Consider the following 17,916-nt stretch of genomic DNA (forward strand, 5'->3'; position numbering starts at 1 on the left):
ATATAGCCTAGTGTAGGCGCCTCTGAAAAAAAGGGAAATCTAAACTGAGACTTAAAGGATGAGCAAAAGTAGGACAGACAGAGGGTTTCTTTACCCAAATAGGATGTCAAGAAGAGGGAAGAGTATAAGCAAGTTCACAGGTGAAAAATAATATGAGATGTTAATAGAGTTTGGGGTATTGCAATTTAGCTGGAGCTTAGTGTATGAGGGATGAGCCATGGTGAGAGGATAGAACTGAGCGGAGGGCAGGTAAAGCAGGGGTCAGATCATGAAGTACTTTGCAAGCCCAAAGAATTTGGACTTTGTTCAGACTCTACAGCTAACTTATGTTAACACAGGACTCTTGCCACCATGTCTGCTTGTCAGGTCTCACCCAAAAGACCCAGAGTATTTTCTTAGCATTAAACCAAATTTCCTCATGCCTCCTGTCTTTGGCTTAGGGGAATCAACAACAAATACTCTTAATAAGAAGAGATCCAGGTATTCTTGGAAAATAGCCAAACCTGTAGGACTCTGATGGAAAACTAAGAAAAGATTTTAAAGAAATGTCTGTTTCTATTTTGGAAATGGTCAGTTTATGGCAACTATGAAAACCTCTGCTCTGTCTATGGGAGCTGATAACCAAGGGGAAGTGGTATTGGCTAAGGAATTCATTCCTGGCTTCCTGTCAACATTCTTTTCCCTACCACTAAAGCCCCAAAAATGTTGACAGAGAAAAATGATACCATAGAGTAAATTACAAAAAAGAGGACTAGTGAATATATGTGGTAAGAGAACTAACATTGGGGTTTAAAACCAACAGGAGATTATGAAAATGCCATGAGATGAAATGATTTGGGACAAGAGCGAGAAAAGAGGTCCCAATAACTAGGGAGTTGAGAAATCGCATACTAACAATGAATTAGAAGGAGGGGGAAAAAAAACCCTAGACGCCTGAGGTATGATTCTGGAAGCTTAAGGGAGAGGTGATCGACATGAAACAGAGTCAGTGAACTGGTGATAGCCTTGAATTACAAAGCAGTTGAGAAATACCATCCTACAATAGAGCCTAATAGAATAGGCTGCCCAGAAAAAAAAAGCGCTCTGGGGATCTCAAGGCCTTCCTCTCTGGGTGAGCATTCCCTGGTGGATATTTCCAAATAGCTCAATGCCACCTACAGTTCCTTCTTCTGCAAGAAATGATATGGACTGGTCCATCCCTCCTCCTTCAGTGCCAATGTAATGCTCACTCTTGGCGCAGATTTCTGCAAGTTCCACCTGGAAAAGTAAAAATTGATTTGCACTGTGAGTATATCATAATCTACTGCTCATTCATTTCCTACTCCAGACATGACATATGGGTTTGAATTCCAGTGCAGCTCTGATCAACTGATAGTAGCTGCCTGCAGCATTGGGTTAACAAGAACTCCAAGACTACCATTAAGCTCAATAGGAAAACATACAATGGATAACTAATAAGAACCTGCTGGGCTTCCCTGGTGGTGCAGTGGTTGAGAGTCCGCCTGCCGATGCGAGGGACACGGGTTCGTGCCCTGGTCCGGGAAGATCCCACATGCCACGGAGCAGCTGGGCCCGTGGGCCATGGCAGCTGAGCCTGCGCGTCCGGAGCCTGTGCTCCCCAACGGGAGAGGCCACAACAGTGAGAGGCCCACCTACCGCAAAAAAAAAAAAAAAAAAAAAAAGAACCTGCTGTCTGCTATGAGTTGGAATGAGATATTGACTGTGCATGTTGTGTACAGTCTCGTCCTGCAGTACCCATAGGAGATTCGTTCCAGGACTCCACGGGATACCAAAATCTGAGGATGCTCAAGTTCCTTATATAATATGGCAAAGTACTTGCACATAACCTATGCACATCCTCTCATATAATTTAGATAATCTCTAGATTACTTATAATACTTAATACAATGTAAATACTATGTAAATAGCTGTAAATACAATGTGAATGCCGCGTAAATAGTTGCCAGTGTGCAGCAAATTCAAGTTTTGCTTTTTGCAACTTTCTGGACTATTTTTTGGAATATTTTTGATCCATGGTTGGTTGAATCTGCAGATGCAGAACCTGAAGACATAAGGAGGGCTGACTGTATTTGCTATCCCTAAAAGACTCCACAGGGCAAGCAGTTTCTCCCATCTTTCTATTTGCTCCATTCCCTCTCTAGACTGGCATCACCAAAAATCTCATATGGGCACTCATTCATTTCTGCCTCAGCTTTCTTTGTCTCCCAACAGTGGACTACTCCACAGTCTCCCCACAGCCAAAGTGAGGTCATCCAACCTTATTTTCCAGTCCAAAAGTAATGCTGCCTCTGTGGCTTTTCCATTAAACGTAAGAATCAGAACTAGTGTCATCTCATCAGACACACCTTCCTCCAATCAAGATGAAGAGGCCCAATACATTAACACATTTCTAATCCAAACTGAAAACGTCAAAATATCTATTTAAGAATCTTCTATGGCTTCCTATTCCTTCCATGGCTTCTTATTTCCTAGAAATAAGTTCAAATTCCTCAACCTGGCATTTCAAAACTTTCCAAAATGTGCAACCAATTTACACATGAAATCATATTATCTACCACTCTTTTCCAATTATATTTGTCTCCATGACCATCTCACACATTTATGTAACCTGGTATTATTTCCTGTCTTCTCTCATATAAATCCTATTGCCATTCAATATCCGGCTTATTGGCTACCTACTATGGGTAAGTCCACTCAAATCTTCCTCCATCACACAGTCTTCCTCAAATACTGCTCCCACTATGGCATCATGCTTCTCTAAACCCTCACAACACTAACAGTATCATCCACTTACCCTACTATTCATTCATTCATTCATTTTTTTTTCTTCTAAGACTTGATTCAAGCCTTTATTTCTTACCTGTTTTACTGGAAGATCCCCCTAGAGTGATCATTCTGAAGCACTGATATAATCATCTCTTGCTCGCTTGGTTGCCAGTGCCTTGACGATCATACTTCTCATTGTGGTACACACCATCTCTAATGACTTATTCCTTGCTCACACCTCCATCCTGCTCTCCCACCACTAACCCCGTAAACCCTAGGCTCAGACCACTGGAAAAATGCTGTTCCTCGTCACCCCCAGGCTTTCTCAGTGCCTTTAAAACTGTTATTTCCTGTCCTCCTCACTCAGTACTCCTCTCTCCAGCATCCCCCACTCGTCATCAGGATTGTCCCAAGTGTCACCTCTCCCTTGGAGCCCTCACCACCGCCCGAAGGCCCACACACTCCACATAATCCCTCTTCTGTGCTCCCTGTATATAACTTTATGCTCATTTACCAAACCATGCTTTAAGTGTGGCCTTCCTTGTGTGTTTATCCATCAGTCTATGAGAGCCCATGCAGTGCCGAGACCAGAGCCCACTTAACTAATAAGACTGAATCACAGTGTTCATTATTGCTCTTTAATAGCATCAGGTTTCAATCACATCTATTTACCCCAGAAAACTGTCAGTCCTGTGAGAAACAGATAAAATAGGTGTTTTTTTGTGTCCCCTACCTCACACAATGCCAAGCACATAGTAAATACTCAATAAACACCCGCTGCTTTCACTTTCTGAGAATAGCTGCCCAAACATCATTTGATAGATCCTGTAAGTGTCATATTCCTTGTTGGATTCACTAACATTAATTTTGCCTCATGACACGAGGTAAGCTTGGTATTTTGACATAATGGGCATTGTGCGTGGCCTAATGAACACACCAGAACCAGCAACCTTCCATAATAGGCACATTAAAAATAAATTAGTAACCAAAAGGTCAAAACATCTGGATTTTAAAATGTAAAGAAACAATATACCCAGGAGAAGAAGTCCATGCACGATTCATGAGGAATGAGGAGACCTGGGCCCCTACATAACTGTGACAATGGCCAGTGTGAAAAGTCACCTCCCCACAACAGCAGTAACAGTCATACTTACATGCTAAGTACCTGGCATTATCTCTCCTTTAGGCCTCCAAACAACTCTCTGCTTATCCTTATTATACACATGAGGAAAATGGGACTTGGAGACATAAACAGTGGAGAAGCCAGGATTTGAACCTCATCTGCCTGACTCCAAAGTTTGTGTTCTTTTCACACTGGACTTTTATTACTCCCCTACCCACCGCCAAATAATATAACCAAATAACATAGCCTATTTTTTTCACTACCTCAGAGGGATGTGAAATGACAAATGAGATCACCAAAATTTAAGTATTCTCCCTCTTAAGAGGAAAGAAACTAAGGCATTGAGAAGTATATGCTTATTAATTGTTTTTAAAAACCTCTGAATGTGTGGCAACAACTGTATACTTTAACAGAAACATATTAATTTTTCCAGACTACCTATCTCCATGAAATTCAGAGGGACCCCAGGAGTCCCCAGCATCTCTGTGTCAAGGAGAGTCCATCTGCAGGGCTGCAGACATCCCTATACTTTGCTGATACCTCTCATGCTGAATTCTGACATGTGGATCTCATTACTGGACAGACAATAACCATGAGTTTTAAATGGAGGAAACAAAAAGAAAATGAAGATAAGAAAGTTGAAAGCTGAAAGAAATGATGACTCATTTTACAGTCCCCCCAGAATGCATGAGGAATTCAGTGGTAAATATAGAGGAAAGAAACTAGTACCAGAAGCTTCCAAATCTTGATTAAAGCCCCAACCCTCCTGCCAACTAGCTAGGTGACCTTAGATAGATTGCTTAACTTTTCTGAGTTTCCATTTCTTCATATACTATTAATAACAATAATAGTTTTCACAGTTAGAATTTATTGACTACTTACTATATGCCAGGTACTGTTCCAATTGCTTTATATGAATTATTCATTTACTTCTCACAATGACCCTATAAGATAGGTATCTCCTCCTCATTTTACAGACAAGGAAACTGAGTGGGTTTATTAGCTGAGACTAGGCTAGTAATTACTAAAGCTGAAGTTCAAACCCCACTTGTCTAACCCCAGAGCCCATACTCTTAATCACCAGGCTGTATTACCTCCCATCCATAATATGGAGAAAAATACCTACCTCCCTGGCTATGGGATTATTGTGATTATCCAGTGAATTAGATAAAAACATCCCATAAATTCTAAAGAAGTATACAATTTTAAATTTCATTATTTTTACAGAATGAATAAGGAATCGTCTGATTTATACAAGTAAGTAGCTAAATCCCAAGCCAAATGTAAAACAGGTTTAATTAATCTGGAACTCGGGACCATTTTTTGAACTGTTCAGGGGGAGTTCCCTGGTGGCCTAGTGGTTAGGATTCCAGGCTTTCACTCTCATGGCCCCGGGTTTAATCCCTGTTTGGGGAACTAAGATCCCACAAGCCTCGAGGTGCAGCCCAAAAAAAAAAAAAAAAATTCTTTTTTAAACTGTCCAGGAAAAGAGAGAACTTAAAAGATTCTGGGTGTCCCTAAGAGAACCAATTCAACAACAAAGTGTAATGGAGCTTGAGACAAACAGGAGAATGTGTGTTCCATTTAAAGTATCCCAGTCTAAATTGGGGGGCGGGGGGAGGGGCGTGGAGCGGGGAGTCCCTGCCTGCCAAACAAAACATGCCTGTAGTATAAACTTCAACTGCAGGCCCACAGGCGGCTTCCCCAGTGGCCCTAGCCCTTCACCCCCATACTAAAAGCAAAAAGGTCAAATCCTAAATGGTTATGAGATGTGAAGAAACTAGACACAAAAGATTTTTTTTTTAATTTCAAATCTTATTTAAGGAAAAACTTGCATGCTTCCGACAATAAGCAAAAATCAGTGCTAGGCCCATAGCCTTAGCCAGGGATGGCATGACCTGAACTCAGAGAACCATTAATGGAGGGGCCTTAACAGCAGGGGATGTAAACGGGAGCAGAGAATGCCTATCATTCTGGGTGATGTGAGGGAGACATGTGAGCCTGCCTCTCCCTTTCTATCCTTGGGGACACTGGAAATAGAACCGTAAAATGTGCTCCAAGAGTTATAATCAGGCAGAGTGACGTGCAAAGACACTAAATACTCCATACACACTTGAATTATGTAAAATATCAAGAGATTTCATGAGAATAAGAAGGAGCTGTCAAAAACACATTAACAAAAGTGTATGGGAAGAAGACTATCGGAAGGTAACTTCCAGAACAAACCGAATCACGCTTTGTGGCCACCTAGAGGGGTGGGAGGGAGGGAGACGCAAGAGGGAGGAGATATGGGAATATATGTATAGCTGATTCACTTTGTTATAAAGCAGAAACTAACACACCATTGTAAAGCAATTATACTCCAATAAAGATGTTAAAAAAATCAATAAATAAAAAATGAAAAATTATTAGGCAAACATCATAGTAACAATTCTTACAGGCAAGATACACTAATGGATAAATGGATGAAAGTTTGAAGAGAAACAGAACAGTTACAGAAATTACTCCAAGACACTTATGAATTACAAAAGGAAAAATAGTAGAGAAATCTATCGGGCAGCAACTCAACTAAATGATAAAGTTTAAAATCACTAGTAATAAGATATAGCAACATCATGATAGAATGCATAAAGAAGGACACGTCACTTCTGTGATACTCTTGCCAAAAAATGCATAACCTCAATCTAATCATGACAAAAAAATCTGACACACCCAAATTGATAGATATGAAAGTACTAAATAACTGACTGCAAAATAACTGAGCAGGACTTATAGTATCAGGGTCATGGAAGACAAAGAATGAGGAACTGCCACAGATTGGAAAAGCTTAAGGAGAGACCATTAAATGCAATGTAGAATCCTGGATTAGATCCTGGAACAGAAAAAGAACATTAGGAGGAAAACTGGCGAAGTTTGAATGAGGTCTATAGTATAGTTAATAGTACTGTATCAATGTTAATTTCCTGGTTTTGAAAATTGCACTATGGATATATAAGTTGTTAACATTAGGGAAAATGAGGTGACTTGTGTACCTGAACTCTATTATTTTTTAACAGCTTTTCTGTGGTAGAAGTGACATACACATATTTAGTATAAATTTTAATAAGCTTGACACATGTATTCACCTATCAAAGTATCACCACAAGATAGTGAACACCTATCCATCACCTCTAAAGTTTCCTAATGGCCTTTTGTGCTCCCTCGTTCCTGCATTACAGCCTGGGCTCCCCAGCCCATCTATCCCTGGCACTGACCTGCTTTCTGTCACCATAGATCAGCTTGCATTATCTAGAGTTCTGTGTAAATGAAAAAAATGTGCTCTTTTGTGTCTGAGTTCTTTCATGCAGCATAATTCTTTCTGAGATCCATCCATGTCATCTGTAGTTCATCCCTTCATACTGCTGGTAGTATTCCATTGTATGCCTATACCACAGTTTGTTTGTTCATTTGTCGGTTGACGGACATTTGGGTTGTTTTTAGCTTTTGGCTATTGCAGATAGAGCTGCTGTGAGCATTGGTGTATAACAAACAAACAAAAAAAGAACAAACCAAATCAAATGATGCCTGAGGGATTCTGAGGCTCACCCCCTTCACCTATCCCCCAAGCCCCTCCCCCCAACACACAGGCAACCTGAGAATGTTCAGGCAAAAACAGCAAAGCTCTAATGAAGAAGGGACTCATTCCTCTCCCACCAATGTATCAATATTTTCTTCTGTCCTTACACCTGAGCATGTCAAGAACCCCAGGCGCCTCCAATCTCCAGATTGTCAGAAGACAGTCTGACTACGTGAGAAACTTTTCCAAAGTTTGTAGCCAATAAACTCATTTCCATTTTGACTCCTGCCCTCTGGACAGTTAGGAGAACCCTGGCATTATTCATGGATCTTCTTTTAAAGCTACTGAAGATAGTTAATGAGGCTAATTTGGCCCTTTGTGTGGTTCTTTTCTTGAAGCAGGCTGGCAAAGAACCAAAAATCACATGGCCTTCCAAATTAAACAGTGTACCCATCTGCTGACCAGTGGGGATCCAGTAATAACAGAAATAACAGGGTTAGGTTTAATAGTCACTGAGAAGGGCTGAAGATTCATAAATGTGTTGCCTAGCTAAAACTGGACATTTATAAAGACAATAAAAATACAAAAGACTTCAAGATATCAATACAGTAAACTTTATTTTTGTTTAGCGGTTTTACTAATGAGATTGTTAAAAGTAGAATAATTATGTAGACAGAAAATGTTAATCTTTCCCTATGGGAAGCCTTGCTATTAAGAACACAGACCCTAACCGAGACAGCATCATCCAGCTATTGTAGGTCACCAACAAGTGCAAGTCAAGAGAAAAGAAGGAAATGAACAGCCCCATTCATTCATTCAACAGTCATTTAAATACTAGCATCCTACAGATAAGTGGACAGGCCACTCAGTGTCTTCTCTCAAGGAGCTCACAATATTGATAATGTCTTCAGGTGAACAAGTCTTTCAAAAGAAAGTGTAAAACTAGTGTGCCAGACAATGATTTGCCCCCTAGATGTGCTGTCCACCCACCTCCATCCTACTATCTGCCCAGGAGGCTGCTGAGCATGAACTATATGGAGAGGCTCCTGGGCAGTCTGCTTCCCACTGGGTTTTTTCAACAGAGGACTCTGGCAGGGAATGGGGAATGAGGGAGGGGGGAGTGAGGTCACGCTGCCAAGATACCCTTCAGACCCAAGGGCATAACAGCTCAGCTACAACTAGTCCTCATTACCTACTACACCTTTGGAAATAGTCGCTATGAAATAAATTGCCCTTGATTATTGCATGTGCTGTCTATTTCTTGTCATGACCCTGGCTGATATATCTAGATAAGGTGAAAATGTTAACGGCTCCTCTGACTTTTCTTTGCCTCAGATATTTTCTCAACTTTCTCCCCCTGCAATCCTTCTCCACCTTAACTTTCAAAATGCCTGGGTTCTTACTTGGGGCTATTTTCAAATTCTTCCCCAAATTGGCAAACCTGTTATGTAGACCCCAGCCAAGTAGGAGAAACTTCATGAAACAGCACCAAGGTACATTTTAAAAAGACTGAGATAGAGTTGCTTTGTTTTGTAACATGGATGATGACCAAACTCTAAGTTGTGGACACTTTGGAGTGTTCTAAGGTGGGAAAAAAGTAGGCTTGCTTTAATTAGAAAAAGAAAAAGGAGGAGGCTATTATTTCTTCTTCACATCTGTAACTCAAAGAGATTAGTAACTTTCAGATTTTTTACTTCAAGAAAAGTTGCCTGAGGACAATGACAGCCAGTTCCCAAATGAACATAGCAGATGCAACTGACTCTGATGGTTCAGGCTGAAAAGTTCCAGTAAATAATGCAGGAAAGGAAAAAGGAGGAGTTCAAATATTTAAAAAGTCGGCAACCACAAAGAAACAACACTGAAGAGAATTCTCAAAAGTAAATCTGAAAAACCTGCTAAAATCTAGAACCATCAAAGAGTATGCACTCACAAGTGTATATCACACACACAAAAGAAAAGTGGACTCCCCCATCCATGTACACTGAAGAGAACGTAATCTAATGCATCTGGAGAAGGCTAGTAATTGGGGAACGTGGCTCTCAAAATATCTGGGGTGCTTAGTGAGTGCAGAAGCACAGTCTTCAAGTCATCTCCCTTCAAACTGTAAAGAAAGAACAAGGACCACTTGCCTAACCTAACTGACCTGCAACCTTGAGTCATGGAGGGGTCCAGATTCTGACAGGAGGCCTTCAACAAGGCAGGAACACTGCATTTTATGTGAAACAGTTTGGGATTCCAGGTCCACGGGGAACATGAGAAAATGTCTATGATAGGTTTCTGCTAGATCTCAACCATTGCTACCTGTATTGGATGAGGAAGAACCTTTGTAGGTGCCTGTAACATACAACCTTGAATAAATGACGATCCTGGATGTGCAGATATGTGTGGTAAGACTATTAAAATGCTAACATGAATCCAACAGGTAATAATGAGATGCAAAGGGAGGAAAGAAAACGGTACCCTCTGTGGTCCTCTAAGTGAGGGCCTCAGAAAAAGCAACGGTGTCACTAGGGGAAGGATTATAAGTGCAGAGTCGGGCCTCACCCCAGACCTGCTGAATCAGAATCTGTAGCTTAACAAGAGTCCCAGGTGATTTGTAGTCACATTAAATTTGAAAGCACTCCTCTAAAAAAATTTCCTACACTGGGGCTTTTTTTTTTTTTTTTTTTGGCTGCACCACTCAGTATGTGGAACTTCCCTGACCAGGGATCGAACGTGCACCCCCTGCAGTGGAAGCGCGGTGTCTTATCCACTGGACCACCAGGGAAGTCCTCACTGGGGCTTTCTTAATAAATTAAGCAGACAGGAAAGAATAGGAAGAAAAAAGGGAAGGAAGCTAACAAATGTCACATGTCTTCTAAGGCAAGATACTATGAGGGTATTTCATATGTGCTATCTTATTAAGTCTCCAAAATGACTCTGAAATGTCAAAATTATAATTGCTACTTTATAGAGAAGGAAACTGAAGCTCGAAAAGGTCAATAAATTAACCTAAGCTAAGAGTCAAAGCCTGATAAGGTTGGCTCCAAAGTCCACCAGGCCACCTTGTCCGCCTGCCTCAGAAAATGGAGGCTGTGCCTAGACACTGGGCCCCCATAAGCACATGGAGCAAAATGTATCCACACCGGAACTGAATATCCCTCCTGTAAAAAGGAACAACGGAGTTGACCATGGGGCCCTGGGATGCAGATATTTCTGAGTCATCACAATTTCACTCCATCTTACCCCCGGGTTAGAAAGAAAAAAATCTACCTTGCTGGACTGTTTGGGGCTTGAAGCGCTTTCCCATTATCCGTCTCCAAATACAATCCCACACACCCCCCTCCCAAACAGCCACAACCCAGAGGGATCTCAATATAAGGCTGACATTTTGGTAAGATTTCTGCAGCCTAATAATAATAGCAGCTAATACACTGAGTCAGACATTGTTCTAAACACTTTTCATGAACTATAAAATTTCAAATCCATGAGGGAAGTTTTCATTAATAAATGCATTTTGTAATGAAGAAACTGAAGCATAGAGAGGTTAAGTAAGTTGCCAAGATCATTCAACTAGTAAGTGGCAGAGTCAGGATTTGAACTCAGAATCTTGGCTCTAAGGTTTCGACCACAATACTATTCTTTACCCCTAAGGGCAGTGGAGTTTCAAGGGTGAGCCAGGAACCCCAAATTCAGAAGCCCCCAAAAGCCTTCTGTGTATACTTTTATCTCTCACTAGAACAATTAATTCAATCCCTTTCATTGTTTAAATTCTAAAGAAAGAAAGGCCAGCAAACACATACCAAGGTAACTATTATTGGGAAGAGGGGAGGAGGTGAGACAGAGTTGGAAAAAAAAAAAAAAAAAAGTTGTTGTGGGAAGACAGCAGGAGGCCGTGGCCTGGCCAGATTGATGGACTCAGACAAGAATATGACCCTAGTCACTGCTACTAAATACCAAGGGGCCTACACACGCCTGTGGTAAAGGCTGGTGTCGCTCGCTTGGCTAGCAGACCATTTATTTTGGCTCTGACGTTTGAAGAATGTTAAATAATGATGATAATGATGGATGGGCAGCAGGCCTGCAATCTCTGTGGTTTGGCAAGTGTGTCCTGGAACTGCACATCCCTGCCCATGGTCAGGGGAGGGGAGGGTTCGTCATGCGGAGTTTTGAGCGGCACTGTCCTGTCCCACACTCAAGGTCCGAACTGCAGGAAATCTGATTGTAAGCCAATCTGGACTCTCCGGGGGAAGGTAAGGAGTAGGGGGAGCATTAGATAATTAACTATTCTTTTTCCCCAGCATAACTGTTCAAATTAACACCTGTTAATTTTCCTCATATGACTCCAATTGTACAGAAATGGACCCAACCCAAAGAGAAAAAAATAACTCCCATGAATCATCATCTAGATTGACCAAATCCATAACTCGGCAGACACGTTTGCCTGGGAGAAAGGATTTTATGTGTACGGTATTCAATTCACAAAGACTTTAACATGAAGTGGGAAGAACCTTTAGGGTCAGGAAATGGTGAAGAGTGTTAAAAGAGTTGTTACAAGGGATATTTGAGTTGTGCTCAAACGTTATGTCAAGAGCGTCTACTATAGGTCATTGTAAGAAACAGTCACGTGAACATCATTTTTGCGTTTGTTTTCAGACTGCTGGAGCGGTCATTTTCATTATGCTTTGTGTGCTGTAAAGAATCCATGTGAGAAATGCATTTTAGAATTTAGTACCCCCAGAGAAAACATTGCCTCCTCTGAAGAACCGGAATGGTTTCTCTCTTCTGATCACAAGACCTATATAAATTATTATGTTTCCCTTTTTACCTTGGCTTCCTGTAATTTCAGTAAATACAGTTAAACAAAACAATTATACTAAGTAATTAACAGATGGTGTGCTTTCATTCTTCTTTGCTTTGCCCTGGTTTTTAATTTCTAAGTTATTAACCTTATTGAATAAATATTCTTGGTCGTATAATTCCTAGACTTTTTTCAAAAGAAAGTAAATAGGCACTTGGTACAAGTAAAAGAAAAAATTGAGACATAACAGGTGTCAGGTGGATAATCATATTAAGTAGGGCAATGATAATGATAGAGTACATTCTAACAAGGGAGACTAAGAATGGCAAGGAGGTCCTGTGACCATATTCCAGAAGGAACTGGTGAAAGAATAGTAGATGTGTGAGGAGCCAGGAGAGCTTCCTTAAACTTTGAAACACTCTAATAGCAACAGAAGGAGAAAACTGGGGATTGAGATAGAAAAGGTAGGTTGTGACAAAACAAAAGAAAAATTTTTCCAATGGCTAAAATGGTCCAAGAATGAAAAGAGTTAATTTGTGAAGCAATGAGATTACTGGGGATATTCAAGTGGAGGCTAGAAAACTGTCTTCTATGAATGTTGAAGAGCAGAATTTTGCTTGGGTTCAGAGGTGACTACAATAAGTAGCACATAGGGAGAGGGCCCTGAGATATGGGCTTCAGACACTGGAACCTCTTAACTTCAACTGCTGTGTAAACTATAGATTTCCTCGCCCTCCCCAAGATGGGAAATATTATAATTATTATATTCAACAGAAGATGAAGATAAAAATAGAAGCCCTAGAGACAAAAGGATCAGTACAACCCTGACTTAGGGAACTCCTGCTTGCTTCAAAACATATTTCCAAAAAAGAGGGTTCCCTGTCCTTTTTGGGGTGGGAGAGGGAAGTAAAAAAACTTCATGAAACAGTAAGGAATATCCATTCTGGCCTATCTCCCAAAATGTGGATTCTCAGGCACGTCTCTAGTCCCCATCCTTCATCTTCATGAGGTCCCTCAGTCATATGCCAATTTGGGGCTACCAGAGCAGCTTACATCCACCTTCCATGCAATCTACTAGGTCCCCCCGTGCACCTCATGACATATCCCATGCAAGGGCAGCTAGAGACAGATTCATGTGATCTTTTACACAGCATTTTGGACATGTATTCAGAGCCCTATACCACACACTGTGGTATAGAGAGAACACACTGTTCTCTCACAGTGTAGAGAACCAAACGTAGCGCCAAGACGCAATATCTGGTTCCATGAATGGACGATCTTATTGCCAATCTAGAATCTAATCCAAAAGGCAGAAAAACTGACCCAGAAAACTTGTCCTTTGGAAAATAAATGTCTGATTGCAAGTTTTTTCTCTAGATTTTCATTCCTTGTTGAGTACCAACACATAGCCATTCCTGACACTCCCCAAAGTTATAAATGTCAGAAATACTGTGTTCAACAAAAGACTAAGATGAAAATAGAAACAAACACTCGCCCAGATGTAAATACAGAAATGTCAGCCAATAGTTTAGCAAACCATTGGCAGAATGTTTCAAACAAGGGCAAATAATTTCTAATGGAACAGAAACTAACCTAGACCAGGAGATGTACCCAACTGGTAAGGTAATTTGTCACAAAACACATCCACTTTACACACTGTCAAAACATGGAACAAGAGACACTAACGTTGTCTAAAAGGGGGTGGTAGGAAAGAAGGGGAGAAAAAGACAATGATCGTTTCCAAGAGATACCAGTAAGGATGATGGTCCTTGGCTGCTTTGCAAGGTGGATAATGGACTCTCCGCTACTGGACCAAACAGCAGCCTGCAACATTAGCGACTATCCTGACCACCGGTGCATTGGATGGCAGCTCTGCTCACTTTCCCTCCTCACTTCATGAGTCTTTCCTTCCAATTACTTTGGAAGGATATACTACTTATTCCTACAGCTGAAGTTTTAGCTCTTCAAAACATTCTGGATTACTTTGTGCCTATGACAACATATGTCATAGTTACTTTGAAAAATAAGTCATTTTTGCCTGACACCTCCAACTCAGCTTTCACATCTCAGCTTACTCCACGAGGTCTTCCCTAAAAGCTATCCCTCCCCATATAAACTGGGTTCTTCCTGTTTTTCTCTCTTATAGTCTATTTCCTTCACAGCATTTATCGCAATCTGTATATAGATATTTGTGTATGTTTGTTTAACATTGGTCTCTCCCATTTGTCTAAGCTCCATGAGGGGAGGGAGCGTGTGCCTGTTCACCTCTGTATTTCTAGTATCTACTCTATCTGATGAAAATGAATGTTGAATGAATAAATGAACAAATGAATATATGATGTCAACATCTTGTTCTAATAATCTACCATACTCAAGACAAAAATCTGCACCTAAGAAATGAATATGTACCAAATAAAAACCCTGAAACTGCTCAGTCACTACTCAGTCATATCATGACATTGGCACATCTTGGAGAATGAAATATCACTTTCTCTCTTTTGCTTTAGAGTTCATTCTTCCTTACACTTCTGTGTGCTGCCATTATTGAAGGGATTGGTGTTTCCCTATCTTGAACTGAGACCCTGGCACAGAAGACTTTTACCCCTTAACTTTGCTCCTATACCTCTCCTCCATACTGGTTTTTAGCTCATGATAATTTTAGGAAACCACTTAGAGCAATGTTTTCAAACAATTGGTAGCGACCCATTACCTAATTATGAAGTCAATTTGGTGGTTCAAAATACGCTTTTTAAACAGAAGGGAAGGGAAGGAAATGAAAGGTAAAGGAATGGAAAGTACTGCAGGTAGAAAGGGTAAGCATTGTTTTGTGAAACTTTTCAGAGTATGTTTGCCCATGTGTATTATATATTACACTGCAACGTAAAACATGTTTTACATGAGTCATGGTCCAAAATTTTTAGAAACTTTAACTTACAGTAATAAACTAATAGTAGGGGAAATCTCAGATAGCAATCTACAGATAGGTAATTTATAGGCCAATGTTTATTTACAAATCCAGCTTTCCTCCTTTTATTAAATATTAACAAGTTGCCTACAATCTGCATAGGAAAATCTGATTCCTAATACTTTCAGCCTGAAACTATGCTGGGATTCTCTAGTCCGTTCTTTTTATTATTATTATTTTTTTGCGGTACGCGGGCCTCTCACTGTTCTGGACTCTCCCGTTGCGGAGCACAGGCTCCGGACACGCAGGCTCAGCGACCATAGCTCACGGGCCCAGCCGCTCCGCGGCATGTGGGATCTTCCCGGACCGGGGCACGAACCCGCATCCCCTGAATCGGCAGGCAGAGACTCTCAACCAGTGCACCACCAGGGAAGCCCTCTAGTCCTTTCTAATGAAGCTAAAAATCTAACCCATCAGAGTCAGGCCAAAGCAGTTATGTCTTCAGTTACAGGAATGTTTGAAGGCCCTTGCTTCTGTGGATTCATCCCACTTCCTCTTTAATCCCTATCTTTGCCAGAAAAAGCCCCTTCTCAATTCCCCCCATCTGGTGAGCGGATCTACTTTTTCTTCCTAGCCACCCTTTGCAGCCCCTCCAACTGTGATTGAATCCTACTTCTTTCTTTGCACTCTCAGGTCTCCTCTCCCTACCCCCAACTTACCCTTTGTGATATAATTAAAAATAAATATTTGATTTTTTGTTCTAGTTCCTGGCACACAAAACCTAAAGCTCTTGGAATCTCTGGAGTGATGAGTGTCTTTTATATGCTAGAGAGATGACTGGCGGCTAAGGGCTCCCACATAGCTTCGGAATGGGGGCTGGTCCCCAGAAAGACCAAGGCATGGACTAGAGTATTGGGGCTTTCAGCCCCCACCCTCGCCCCACCCCCACTGTCACCTCCAGGGAAGGGAGGGGCCTAGAATTGAATCAATAACCAACAGCCCATGATTTAATCAATAGTGCTTACAGAATGAAACCTCCATAAAAACCCCTAAACAATAGGGTTCAGAGAATTTTGATTTGGTGAACACATCGAGGCACTGGCAGGTGGCACACATGAAGAAGGCATAGAAGTTCTGTGCATCTCCCTTACCCAATACCTTCTCCTATGCACCTCTTCCATTTGGCTATTCCTGAGTTGTATTGTTTATAATAAACCAAGCTCAGTAGCAAGTGTAGAGCTTTCCTGAGTTCTGTGAGTCATTCTAGAAAATGATTGAACCTAAGGGAGTTGTGGGAACCCCCAACTTTATAGCTGGTTGTTCAGAAGAACAGGTGACAACCTGAGACTTGCAACTGGCATCTGAAGTGGGGTCAGTCTTGTGGGACTGAGTCCTTAACTTGTAGGATCTGACACTAACTCCAGGGAGTGAAAAGAATTGAATTGAATTGAATGGATTGTAGAACACCCAGTTGGTATCTGGAGAGTTAGAGAATTGGTTGGTGTCAGAAAAATCCCACACATTTGGTATCAGAAGTGTTATAAAAATGTTATTAAAATAGGTCATATCCCTCTTGTTCCAAGGTCCCAGCCACTACTCTCAGGCCCCTGAAGTTACTACATTATTTATAAAACTGACTGTAGTGGGCCCTTATGAGAAGTATGTCTGGCCATCCCCTCTTCATCTCAACTGTTTTCTGGGGGCACTGCCCTTTCCCCTCTTTCTCATTCCCCCCCCCACCCTACTATCCCAAGGTTATAGCAATGTAGATCTTGAATGCCAGCTTCACACACTATCATCTGCCATTTCTCACCCACCCATACAAGCACCCAACCCACCCACCCCACTACAGGTCATAGATCCAGGGATGGGTACTGTACCAAAGGCAAACTAACCAGATTACCTTCTAGATTCCCTACTCCAAGGGAATCTTCCCAATGAGGAAAGAAAGAATCAGTTGGGGGGCGGGTAATTTGGATCTGTTCATATGATCTTAGAAGTTGTCAGCAGTCGTGTTTTTTACTGTGTACCAGAAAAGTAGAGGAAGCTGGTCTGAAAATAGAGAGGAATGAAACAGACAAGGAAAAAGAGAGCAAGGCAAGTGACAGAGGCAAACCTAACACTTAAGCTTCTGTCCATCCTTGAAATCCAGCTATAACCACTATCTTAGACTGCAAAATGGCCACAAATCCTTCCCCTCCCTGTTTCTATTCCCTAGCCTGAGCTAGCCTGGTGGATGATGAGAGACATGTGGCCCAGTTGCTTCTATCATCCCAGCTGACAACCAGCCAACCCAGAAGCAGTACTGCCTAGGTAACCAGCAGCTGAGAGCAGATGTGTGAATGAGACCAGCTAAGACAAGCAAAAGCACTATCAAGTTGAATCCAGTCCAAATGGTTGTTGTTTTAAATCACTACATTTTGGGAGGGTTTATTACACAGCAAAGGCTAACTGATATACTCACCTTTGCATTCCAGGACCTATCCCTTGAGTGGGCTGTTTTTCCTTGCATGCAAGAGTCTTAATAACTCACATTTGCACTCAAAAATATTTTATCTTCACAGAAACCCAAAGAATATTCAAACATTCAAACAATTTTAAACATTCTGTTTCATAGTTTTATATATGTATATATATAGAGAGAGAGAGATAGAGAGAGAGAGAGAGAGAGAGAGAGAGAACTATTCACACAATTACATTTTCTCCTCCCCCAGGCTTCAAGACTATCTCCTCCATAGCTTATCAATTTTTAGTATATATGTGCT

The 17,916-nt window shown here is 41.2% G+C and overlaps 1 protein-coding gene across 4 annotated transcripts in view; it reads right to left on the reverse strand.

Moving 5' to 3' along the window:
- GALK2 (galactokinase 2) overlaps nucleotides 1-17,916 on the reverse strand; it is a 140,896-nt gene that overhangs the window by 55,911 nt on the left and 67,069 nt on the right. For all 4 annotated transcript variants that reach the window (XM_082620106.1, XM_082620104.1, XM_082620105.1 and 1 more), the window contains one exon: nucleotides 1,159-1,257. In XM_082620106.1, coding sequence (XP_082476232.1) covers nucleotides 1,159-1,257 — 99 coding nt within the window. The remainder of the gene's footprint in view (nucleotides 1-1,158; nucleotides 1,258-17,916) is intronic.

Source organism: Mesoplodon mirus, assembly GCF_964341445.2.
Source record: "Mesoplodon mirus genome assembly, chromosome: 4".
NCBI classification, from domain to species: domain Eukaryota; kingdom Metazoa; phylum Chordata; class Mammalia; order Artiodactyla; family Ziphiidae; genus Mesoplodon; species Mesoplodon mirus.